Below are 12408 nucleotides of genomic sequence, written 5' to 3'. Positions count from 1 at the left end.
AATGATGATGGCAAAAAATGTACAAATGTGCTTGACACAATGGATGGATGTATGGATTGTGATAAGAGTTGTACGAGCCCCCAATAAAATGGTTTTAAATAAAGAAAGAAGTTAAAAAAAGAAAGAAACAAGTCAAGGTGTCAGAAACACACAAGGGCACTTCCACCCTGTAAACATGACTCAGAATCAACGCTATGGCATTGCGTTTTGTTTGAGGGTCCACAAACACATTTCTGATTCTAACTTCCATCTAGTCACTGCTGACTCATAGCAACCCTATAGGGTAACAGACTTGCCCTGTGAGTTTCTGAGACGTTCTAATTGGACGCTGATTTGCTTCAGTATCATTTCAAGTGTTGCAAAACAGATGGAAATACCTTAGCCATTCTCGCAATCATAGCTATGTTTCAGCCTGATGCTGCAGCCACTGTGTCAACCACTTTGTTGAACCCCCTCCTTCAGAGACTGGTGCCTCCTGATTCCATGTCCAAAGCCCATGAAATGAGGTCTTGTTTCTAAGGAGCAGTTTGGCAGTACAGCTTCCTGGAAAGATTTATTGTTTCTTATAGCAGTATGGGGCCTATTCATTATTTCACAATATCATAATCCAAATGTGTCAACTCTTTGCTCTTCCTTATTCTTTCTCTGTTTTCACATTCATATGAGGCTATCGAAAATTACACAGGGGGAGTTACAGGCAACTTAGTCCTCAAAATGACATCTTTGGTTTTCGCATGTTAAAAGAAGTGATTAGCAGCAGATTTGTCTAAACAACAGATCATCTGATTTGGTCACTTGCAGCATTGATTTTGGATACAAGGAAAATGGAATCCTTGTGTAATATTTCCTCCATTCATATGATGTTGCCTTTTGGTCTGGTTCAGATTTTTATTTTATGTGGAAACGTAATCCACATTGATGGCCGAGCATGATTTCTATCAGGAAACCCTTCAAGGCACGTTGCTTTCGGCGAGTAAGGTCTTTGTGTCGTCTGTATACTGCAGATGTGTTATTGCACCCTCCCCAGCCCCCACTCCTGATTCCACACTCTTCTTCACATAGCCCTGATCCTCAGATTATGTGACTAAGTGTGGCTAAAGAATACAATCCTGATGCATATCTTCACAGACCTTAAACATGAAGAATCCCCTTGCTCTGCTGGAAGGACTGCAGAGCAAGTCCTTCCATAAATAGGATCATCTATAAATAGGATCTTCATGAACACAAATAAGTATTCTGGAATTCCCATTCTTTGCAACGGTATCCATTACTTGCTATGATACACACAGTGACTCAACAACTTTCTGCTATTCTCTACTTCCAACTACAATCTATCTGATGTCAACAATGGTAACCCTTGTCCCATGATCTCTTCTGAACCTGAGTTGAGTTTCTTCTGGTTCCCTGTCCATGTATTGGTACAATAAATTTTGAATGATCTTCAACAAAATTTTGCTTGGGTATTATATTAATGACACTTCCATAATTTATAATATCTATATCTATCTCTATATATATATCTTCCACTGGACTGGTCAAGGAGTAGTCTTCCAAATATCCAAATTTCTGGACAGAGACAAATGAGTGCCTCTAACCTTGCATCCATTTGTTGAAACATCTCATTTCTTTTCTGACAATTCCTAGAGTTTTGTTTTTTACTAGTGCTTTCAAGACACCTTAGCCATCTTGGAATGCCATCAGTTTTTGATCGTATGATACTTGTATAGAGAAATAAAATGACGCCTCCTCACTTCCTCTAACTTCACAAGGGTTAGAAAATTAAACTCGACATCAGCATCACTCAAGACTGCTTCCTATGAGACTGAAGTGAGGCATACCGTCACCCTTCAATCATCCCACCGCCAAGGCAGTCTCTACTTATTATCTGACTCCCATAATCCACTGCAATGGCTACAAGGAACTGACAAATGTTGCTGAAAATTATGGGCTCAGTCTCACCAGATACTCTGCAGATGGGTTTGGGCTCTCCCTGTCCTCTGTAGCCTTCTACAAACTGGGTACATTCAACCATTTTAGGAGGGATTACAATGCAGTGAATTATTTAATATTCGTCTTTAGCCTTAGCTTTTGTTACCCCTACCAAACATCATGGAAAAGACCTTTTCTCAACAATACAAAAGGCCACTTTGGGAACTGATTACAAGGAACTATATGTGACCTCCTCCCTGGGGGACGGACAACAGAAAAGTGGGTGATGGGAGACGTCGGACAGGGCAAGACATAACACAATAACAATTTATAAACTATCAAGGGCTCATGAGGGAGAGGGGAGCAGGGAGGGAGGGGAAAAATGAGGACCTAATGCCAGGGGTTTAAGTGGAGAGAAAATGTTTTGAGAATGATGAGGGCAATGAATGTACAAATGCGCTTCACACAATTGATGTATATATGGATTGTGATAAGAGTTGTATGAGCCCCTAATAAAATGATTTTTTGAAAGCCACTTATACACATGGACTTCTCCAGATAGAAGACACTGAAGTCAAATTGACCACATTTGTGATGGGATGATGGAGAAATCGCTATTAGCAGATAACACCGGGACAGACACTGACTGTGCAACAGGTCATCAATTGCGCATACTTAAGCTCAGATTGTCTGAAACTGAGTACTGGATGCTGGTGACTGTGCAACTCCCCTTGATATGACTGAACTTTGGAATTGTGTGACATGTGAATTATGTCAATAAAAATATTGGGACAAAAAAAAGTTCAGGTTGACACTGAAGAAAAACAAGTTCACAAGAGCCAAATACACCCTGAAATTTACCCCATCTGAATTTGGAAAACATCTCCAGAACAGAGTTGGCACACCGAGCACTGAAGACAGGAGACCAGATAAGCTGTGCGAGGACACCCAGGGCATCATGCAGGAAGAACGCAAAGGCTCTTAAACAAGACGCGAAAGAAAGATCAGCATGGATGTCAGAAGGGACTCTCAGACTTGCTTTCAGTCATAGAGAAATGAAGGCACGTGGAAGAAATGAAATCAAAGAGCTGAAATTTTTTTTCAAAAGGCAGCACAAGAAGAGAATGTAAAATATATGAGATGTACATTCTTAGAAAACCAAAAAGGAAGAGCATGCTTAGCTTAACTTAAACTGTACAAACTCAAGAAAAATTCAAGCCTGGAGTTGAAACACTGGAGGAGTCTATGGGGAAAATATTGAATATGCAGGAAGCAGCAAAAGATGGAAAGAAAACACAGATTTACTGTTCCTTATGACTTACAGAGTTTGCTGGATTCTTAGTGTTAACCTTAGGTGTTTCTCCCAACAGGGAACATAAAATGCAAAAATCCCTAAAATAGCACAAATCTATGAACTGTCTAAATGTTGGATGCCATATCCCTACCCAGGACACAGAATATAAGCCTATTCGCTTGGAAATGAACCAGCAGTGAAGATAAATAAGGTAACTAATTTCAACTCACCAGTACCTGAGGCATCCTCCTCCTCTCTTGGGGACAGTCAGTACTCATAGCAGACAAACCTAAGGGTAGAAAGAGAAACTGTGAGAATAAGCATCACCCATAATGCTCCCCGATTAGTTCTTTTGATCGTGGGATGGGAGGATGGGAGTTACTTTACTCAGCTGCAACCACTAAAGCAGTCTCACCTGAATCTGGAGCCTTGGCCCCCTCCCCTCACCCAGACCCTCTACAACTCTCACCTTTTGCCAGGCTCCTCCTGGTGTCCATTACTCCCTGTTCTTTGAAGCCAAAATACCCAGTCCTGCTCTTTGGGAACACAAGGACCAACAGTTAATCCACTGCCTGCCTCATCTGCCACAGAGCCAGAGGGAAGTTCTTTCATCTCCTGATGGATCTCTGCTGCCTACGGGATGACATCTTCAATCCTCACTTATAAAAGGTGCCTCGTGCCCGGGCATCTAGGACCTGTGGGAGAAAGACGCTGCTTGACGCTGCTGGATCCTTTATGGTGGGCTCCCAATGTAGGCCTCTTCAGCAAGGATCCTGACTTCTCACAACCTCTTCAATCAACAGAGAATCTGTCTATTTGGGTCGAGCATTCAACAGTGATGAGCCTATTTATGTCAAGATAATGGAGGCCCCAAGTCCTGAACCCAAATCTACCTAATTAAGGTGTTGACCACAAGAACGTCGGGGAGTAGGTCCTGAACACACCAAACTGTCTGCCATCCAGTCAACACCGCCGGCTCACAGCATCCCTGTAAGGCAGGGTAGAACTGGCCCCGAGAGTGTCCAAGACTGTAATTCTTTATGGGAGTACAAAGTGCCTTTCTCCTGCTGAGTGGCTGGTGATTTTGAACCGCTGACCTTGAAGCAGCCCAATATGTATCCGCTATGCCACCAGGGTAGGCCTCTGCAAAACTGACGGAGAAGGAGAAACCCCAAACGTGGCTGGATGCAGTTATGTGGTGGCGTAGTGGTTATGCCTTGAGATGCAATCAACATGGTTGGCAGTTCAAAACCGCCAGCACCTGGAGAAAAACTGGGCTTTCTATTCCCGTAAACAGTTACAATCTTGGAAACTCACAAGGGGTCGCTATAAGTCAGCATTGACTGGATGGCAGTGAGTTTTGGTTTTTAATGATGATGATAAATCCCAGGTCAAGAATTTCATCAAAGAATATTTCATATGCAAGAAACCAGGAAACAAAATCTGGTTTCATTTTTTGAAAAGGAGAATGCTATCAGGGCTAGAACCAAGGCAAACATTCCAATAATACACAGCCACTAACACAAAATGATGTCTGCAGGACACATACCCCCCCCCCAAAAAAAAAGGAAAACGAAATGAAAATAGCAAGTACATGGTAGTCTTAAGTTGCCGATTATTGAGCAACGTCAAAAGAAAGACATTTAAACCAAAGTCCATTGACTTCTGTTTTAGGATACAAAAGAGACTTCATCTCAAATATAACTTAAGGAGTACATTTATTAAGTCTTAAAAGAAACAAAAACAAACACATCATCCTGATGAGGGAGGCCATTAGGAAGAGTCCAAGGGTTTGTTGAGATACAGCTTTAAAAGGAGCAGCGAAGGGCAAAGAAACTGTCACAAAAGCATGAGTGGTGCCAGATCAATATGTCAGTTACAGGTGGGATTACACACAGAAGCAGGAACAGCACCATAATTGGGGCACGTGCATTATGTTACACAGAAGGGCTTACAAGATTGGTCCAGGGTCCTCCAACCAAGGCCCAAAGCACTAGTTCAGTTCCCTTAATCTGCAACAGATGAGTTTCAGGTAAGTCATGTTCCTGAGGCCCCAGAAACACAGGCTGCTCTTCGGGTACTTACACGAGGCTCAAAGAAAAACTGAAAACTCTCAAAGGATATTATCCGGATAATGGTGATTTCATTTGTCTGCAGAAATATCTTTATGGCTCTCAAATAATTTTTAAATTGTTGTGAGAGACAGGATTGGCTCTTCTGTCTCACAAGTTTGCTGAGCCCGACCTTCGGGGATTTCAAATCACATAATTCTGATGTGGTCTTGGAAGAATGCTGCATACCTTGGAAAGACAGAATCTAAAATCCAGAGAGCTTACACCAGACTCACAGGTTCACAGAGAGCAGACACAGAAACTCTGTCACAGACGCATGATCAGCAAGATAATAACAGATTCCGTTTGGAGTCTATTTAAAGTGCTTTCCCAAGGGCACCCTCCAGCAGAATGTGGGCACCTGTAGCTGCCCTTGGGTGCCTGAAAGTCGCTTCTGACCCGTAGAGACGCTGCGCATAACAGCAGGAAGCACTGCCTGGTCCCGTGCTGCCCTGGCATTTGTTCTTAGGCGTGTACCACCCTGTGTTGCAGCTGCGGTGTCCCTCCAGCTACTGGAGGGTCTTCCTCTCTCTTACGGCCCCTCCACTTTGCCACGCACTTCTCCGGGGGCTGGTTCTCCTGACAACATGTCTGAGGTATGTCGGATGAAGGATCACCATCTCAGACTTCGTCTAGGGAGCACTCTTGCCATACTGCTTCCAAGACAGATTTGTCTTTTTAGCCGTCCCTGGTGGGTACCTGATGAAGCCTCCAATCCAGATCCCAGGGCGTTACAGCCATTAACTTCGGTAATGTGCCACTGCTGTTGCTCTAAAGCGGGAACTTGGATGGCTAATTTCAAACATCACTCAGTGACTGTGAGGTGCAGCAAAGGCAGCCCAATAAATGACAGCACCTATTCAGTTTGTTTGCACAGCAAGTTCCACAGTCCTGGGAATCGGGTGCCAAGGTGAAAGGCCCCCTGGGCAAGAATGGTGGTAACTTTCAGGAGAGCCCTGGTCAGTGGGAAATCAGTGTGGACATGGAGTATCCCCAATAGGTTATTGCAGGGCATAAAATGTCAAGGGGGATCAAAGGAAATTTGAACACTGGAGCAAAGGAGACACTAGGAATGTGAAGGGCAAATGGTCCCCTCCCAGAAGCAGTCTGTCAGGAAGCAGATCCACATTCGCCTGTCCTCATATCCACTGAGGACAGACTAATATGTGACATGAACCTTGGATAAAAATCTAGCAGTGTGAGCCTACCTGCTCTGACCGCCTGTCCTGATCTCAGGCTAAAGGAGCCAAATTTCAAATGAAGAGGCTTCCTCTTACTCAAATACAAACAAAAATCCTGACCTCTGTCAAAGAGAAGGCTGTTGGCAGGCAGCTTCCAGCACACACAATCATGTCTATTTGAGAATACAGCCAGCAGTGACATACCTGATACTGATGAGGGGATTAGTATTTGTTTTGTTTTTTATTTTGGGGGAGATTAGTATTTTTGAAGTTTCGGGCAACAAAGTTGTATTACTATTAAAAACCATTGCTGCTGACCAAACTTTACTACTTACTGAAGCAATGCTGTATGAAGTTTACTTCTCAAAAGTCCCATGAATTAATTCCTGAGGTAAAGTGAGGCTCAGGTTTTGTATCTTCAAAATGGAAAGACTAAAGTTCCTATACTTGAACTCTAGTAGGAGGGGCAGCATTTACAGTCATCGAGGCAGATGATAACGCCAGCAATCAATGATCCCTGTGAGATCTGACAATTCTTAATGTGGATCCACACATAGGATTAAGAGGAGGTAAACGGAACAAGACTGACTATGAATTCTTAAATGCTGAATCAGTAGATGGATCCATGGGATCTGCATTAGAACCTAAAATCCAACAGCATTTGGCTTGTGAAAGGCTGTGGCCTACAATTGGAAGCCTAACTCCATGCAGTACCTTCACATACATTCAGGCTACATTTTGAGGTCTCTAAATTACTTCCCCAATACTGTAGATCACTAAATCACAATGTAACCAATATGGAGCAAAAAACAAGTACAGGAAGTGTTTGTTTCCCTAAGGAAGATTATGGTTCAAAGTAGATTGCAAATTCGGCAAACTGCTGAGAGAGGCACCATTCCCAAAGGAGCGGCAGCTCCAAATCACTAGCCATCAGGGAGAAGCAAATTGAAACCCCAATGAGACACCATTTCACAACTGTAGCAACCTAGCTTAACCTGAGAAACTACATCTTGCTTCAAACTAACCTTGCCAACAGTTAGCCCTCCTTCTCCTCTTTCCTCTCCCGCTCTTCCAACAAGACCTTGCCTCTTCCAAGATGTCTCCAAACCCTGCCTGCCCAGTTAGCAAGAAATGTACACTATCTTGGACATTAGACTTTGAATTAGCACCTCCAGCAGTGCTGTTCCCGCCAATCCTGTTACCCTGCCAACCCGATAAGGATGTAATGGCTAGAATAGCCCTTCCCTTGAGCCAGCCCCTATTTTGAACTATAAAGAGTTTGGAATTTCTTTGTCCTGGATCAAGAGGTTTTCCAGGAGCTAGCCTGCTCTTGGTCCAGCTGTTTAACAAAGACTTTAATTATTAATACAGTGGTGTGGGTGATCTCGCCCATTCACAACACACCCACAACGCTAGCCCAAAATTTAAAAAACAAAACAAAACCCCAGAAAACAACAAATGCTAGAGATGATGTGGAGAGACTAGAACACGTAAGTTGGTGGACTTGTAAACATACAGCCGCTGTAGAAAATGATATGGTGATACTTAAAGCAACTGGAAATTGAAATCCCAAATGATCCAGCAAGACCACCATTAGGTATATACCCTAAAGAGGCAGTTCTCAACCAGTGGGTTGTGACCCCTTTAGGGGTCGAACAACCCTTTCACAGGGGTCACCCAATTCCTAACAGTAGCAAAATTACAGTGATGAAATAGCAATGAAAATAATTTTATGGTTGGGGGGTCACCACAACATGAGGCACTGTATTAAAGGGTTGCGACATTAGAAAGGTTGAGAACCACTGTCATAAAGAAATGAGACACAACAGGAGTGTATGTATGCTCTCCCATTTTCAAAGCAGCACAGTTCACAATAGCAGGAAACAAGCAGCAGCCCAAATGCCCAACAGTGGAAGAATGGATAGAGAAACTATGGTGCACACACACACAATGGAATACTGTGCATCCCTAAAAATTAGTGATGACAGCTTGAAACACCACATGACATGGAAGAACTTGGAAACCACTATGCAAGTGAAGTAAGTCAGACACAAACGGACAAGCATTGTATGAGTAAGTCTATACTATAAGGTGAAGCACCAATTAAACAAATCGTAAGGGCCAATACCTGAACAAAAGGGGAGAAGGCTACCTAACAGCCATGAACCATACATCACCTCCCTTTTGCACACTTCACAAGAGCCACTTTGAAGGGGGAAACCTCACCTTGTTTAGGGTCTCTCCTTCATGCGGGAGAAATGGAAGAAAACCATCCACTTGGGGCTATACAGCATCAAGACAAGGCTGGGACAAGTCAATGGCCCCCAACAGAAATGGAAGGAGGACTTGCCGGGAAACCAAGCTAAGAACAGGGGAGAGGAGTATCTACGTTTTGGAGGAAATGATGAGTTCGAATGCGGGCGATTGGGGAGAAGTAAACACACATCAAGAAGGGATGCTGAACAATGATTGTAGGGATCTAAGGGAACAATGGACCAGATTTTATGTTCCGGAGAGACTCTACAAATACATTTCTACCCCATCCTCAGTAAACCACACCACGGTCTAAGCACCATGATGACCTTGTAGGCATCATGGCACAACCCACAGGCTACACCAGAAGGACTTAACATAGAGGCCCAGCTGAGTGAACTGAGCCCTGCCTCCAAGTTGCCAGCACCCTTGGGCTGAGGACTGGGGTACTTGTGTGGGAGAGGAAGCATAGAGTGGCCACCCCGGAGCTGTGGAAGTGGCAGTCATTGGACCTTGTGGGGAACCCCCAGCTTGGCAGGTGTCCAAAAGTAAGAGACCCAGAATCACAATATATTTAGTACCTTGATGTCACCCTTGTAGGGATATGAGATTTTGATCTGTTGGGCAGGTTTCTGCACTTGGAAGAATGGATCCAAGAAGTTACTCCTTACAGTAGGGCACCAATCCCCATACTTAGGGTAAAGAGCTCAATCGAACCGTGTAGGGCAACAACTCATGGGTTGCAGCTCAAGGTGGACCTATAATTGCACAGACTCCTCATACCAACAGTGTCGAGTGCTGTGTCATTGGGAAATTGGTGTTAACAATGCAATCACTTTATATCCCAGGGAGATGATTGACAATGTTTTACTTTTTTGTTGTTGCTGTGGGTTTTTATTTTTCTGCCTTTATTTTGTTTGTTTGCTGGTTGGTTTGTTGCTATTGTTGGTGTAGTTGGTCTTATGGATTTTTTATTTTGTCACACTACGACTGCCAAAGTAAACCTGAATCATGTATATCCCATGGACACACTGACGAATTCTGGCCTCCCACATAACTCTAGCACAAGTCCAACAACAGTTCTGATAACATGGCCCTGCTCCATACGCATCTGCATGACATGAACACTGAAGATAAGGGAGCGACAGCAGAGTGTGGTGAAGAAAGCAGGTGGTGCCCGACTTTCAATCAGAATAGTGTCTGCGGTCTTAAAGGTTTGTATTCAAACAAGCAGCCATCTAACTAATGAGTCAACTAAGTCCACATGGAAGAAACACACCAGCTTGTGATCCAGAGATGCCAATAACAAAACTCAATTACAACAAAGGGAAAAGTAACAAAGCTTAAATTGTGAACAATTTATAGAAAGCTATGGAGGACAGTGGGATTCCATAACCCATCTGCAGAGTAGCTAGTCAGATGAAGCTACTGGAAGATCCTCTAGCTGTCGGCAAGGGTCTCCAAGAGCTTTACTCTCAGATAGAGATCACTGTCACTTGATTATACTGGGTTGACCTTGATACCCGGTCAGTTAACCTCCTTCTAGATGAATTTGTTCTAGATGCAAGTATCTCTTGCTTGTTCCATGACAAAACATGTCTTCCCTGGATTTTTAAATATTGATAGTTGTCTCTTCTTCTTATTCTTTATTTGTATTTTTATCTCTATATTATTATTTTATTCATACCAGTTTATTTTGTTTTTATTGTCTCTGATGGGGTTTCCAGTTTGTGAAGCATAGGAGTAAATGCATAGAGATTAATAAATGATGCAAGGGTTTATGGGGGATGGAGGGGTGGGGTTGGGAGATAGGAAGAGTGAAGGGATTTGGGACACAAACAATGTATGCAGGAATGGGGAGGGAGCACTAGAACTGATTGTGATTACACAACTCATTTTAAAAGCAATTTAACCATGAAAAGTAAAAGTTCTAAAATTGACTGTGGTAATGATCGTACAATTCTCCTGGATATGATTGAATTGCTGAATTGTGTATGTGGATTATGTGCCAATAAAACTGCAAAAAAAGAAGCAGCTTCTCACACAAAGATTTAAGGCACTAGTAAGATAAGTCTGGCAATCTACTTCTAAAATAATTAGCCATTGAAAACCCTATGGAGTCTAGTTCTACTCTGCTAAACATGGGGTCTCATCGTAAGCTGAAATCAACTCCACGGTAACTAGTTTGGTTTGCTCCATAGGCCTCCCTGCCAGGGTTGGGAAGAATACGTGGGGCTGGTAAATGGCTGCTGCAGTGAGCTTCCTGAGTCAGTCTGTCTCTGTACCCTAGCCTTGCCCCTGGGAGACTCTTCCATCCTGGAAGGGATCATTTGAAGTACAGGCTGGTCCTTGCTCCACCAGTACTAACCTCAAAACCAATCTCACTGTCATTGAGTAAATTCTCATTAATGGCAACCCAAGACAGGATAGAACTGCCCCTGTGGATTTCCAAGACCGTAACTCTTTACTGCTTTAAAAAACTCAGTCTTTCTTCTGAGGAGCGCCAGGTGGTTTGGAACTGTGGACGACCATGCTATGAGGGTTCCTAGTCTACCACCACTAAACCCCCCAAACTGTAGCCCACTGCCAAAGAGCTGATTCTGATGCATGGTGGAAAAATACAACATAACATACAATTCAGTTTGTTATAAATTCCACATGTTAACAGCCCCCTCCTGTAAAAATTCCTTTTAAACTTAATCAGCAGGGATGTTCCAACTCTGGAGGAAGAAGACTAACTTGTGAAGTCACCAGATAGGAACCATAGGCCCAATTTAGATAAACAGGTGGGGCATGAAGTTTCAGGGGATGGTAGTCTAACAGGCCCTGGAGAAATGCAGGTGTAGGGAGTATCCTGGGATCACTGTAAAACCTCCTTTATTAGAGTATCAATTGTAGCTGGTAACAGTTTAAAAACCTGATAAACTATTCCGGTGCTCCAAGGGGATGTCTCCAGTTCCCTTGAAAAACACAAACACAATGACAGGGAAAGTCCCTGTCTAAGGGATGAATCACTCACAACATATCAGAAACAAGGAAGATGTGAGCCTGACCAACCAGGACCTTGACAAACTAGGGATATAGTTGGGTCCCAGACAACCAGGGGCCACCGCTTCAGACCCAGGCCACCTGAGAAAACCGCCTTTTTTTAAAAACCCCAACCCTGAGCTCAATGGCCTTTGCCAGAGATATAAAGGACCCCCAGTCTGGGCGGGCTCTCAGTAGGATCGCCCTGTCCATAGTGTACACCTTCTGGGGGCGTATCCCCAGTGCACCCTGATTTTACTGCTCAATAAACCTGCAGTGCGGTCTCTGCTTTGTCACCATGCCACACTCCTTTTGAGAAGCCGGCAGCGAAGGGATCCACCCAGAAAAGGGGTCTCCGTATCCGAACAACCTTACTCACACGTCCAACGCTCCATTCCCGCTAAGACCTGGAGATGCAGGCCACATTAGCGCTCCCCACGTTAAACCACCTGGTTTGCCAGCCTGAGCGCACGGGCACCAGCTGGGCAGGCGAGTCTAGTGGCGCACCCGCACAGCCCAAAGCCCCGCGAATGCCCGAGCAGACCGCTCCTTCCGGGCGGCCGGGCCGCCAGCCCAGCATTTGAAGCTCGGCGGGGATGCCCGCCCCCAGCCC

The 12408-nt window shown here is 44.0% G+C and overlaps 1 protein-coding gene across 1 annotated transcript in view; it reads right to left on the bottom strand.

Annotated features, from left to right (window-relative positions):
• LOC123522284 (zinc finger protein 343-like) overlaps positions 1-3899 on the bottom strand; it is a 17429-nt gene extending 13530 nt beyond the window's left edge. The window contains exons 1-2 of the mRNA XM_045295205.1: positions 3693-3899; positions 3454-3512 (exon numbers count right to left, since the gene is read on the bottom strand). Of these exons, the coding sequence (XP_045151140.1) occupies positions 3454-3512; positions 3693-3720 (87 nt within the window). The 5' untranslated portion in view covers positions 3721-3899. The remainder of the gene's footprint in view (positions 1-3453; positions 3513-3692) is intronic.
• Positions 3900-12408: the final 8509 nt, after the last annotated feature.

Source organism: Echinops telfairi, unplaced genomic scaffold (assembly GCF_000313985.2).
Source record: "Echinops telfairi isolate 266 unplaced genomic scaffold, ASM31398v2 ScPeMD7_5592;HRSCAF=6446, whole genome shotgun sequence".
Taxonomy (NCBI): Eukaryota; Metazoa; Chordata; class Mammalia; order Afrosoricida; family Tenrecidae; genus Echinops; species Echinops telfairi.
This window is presented reverse-complemented; position numbering and strand designations above follow the sequence as displayed.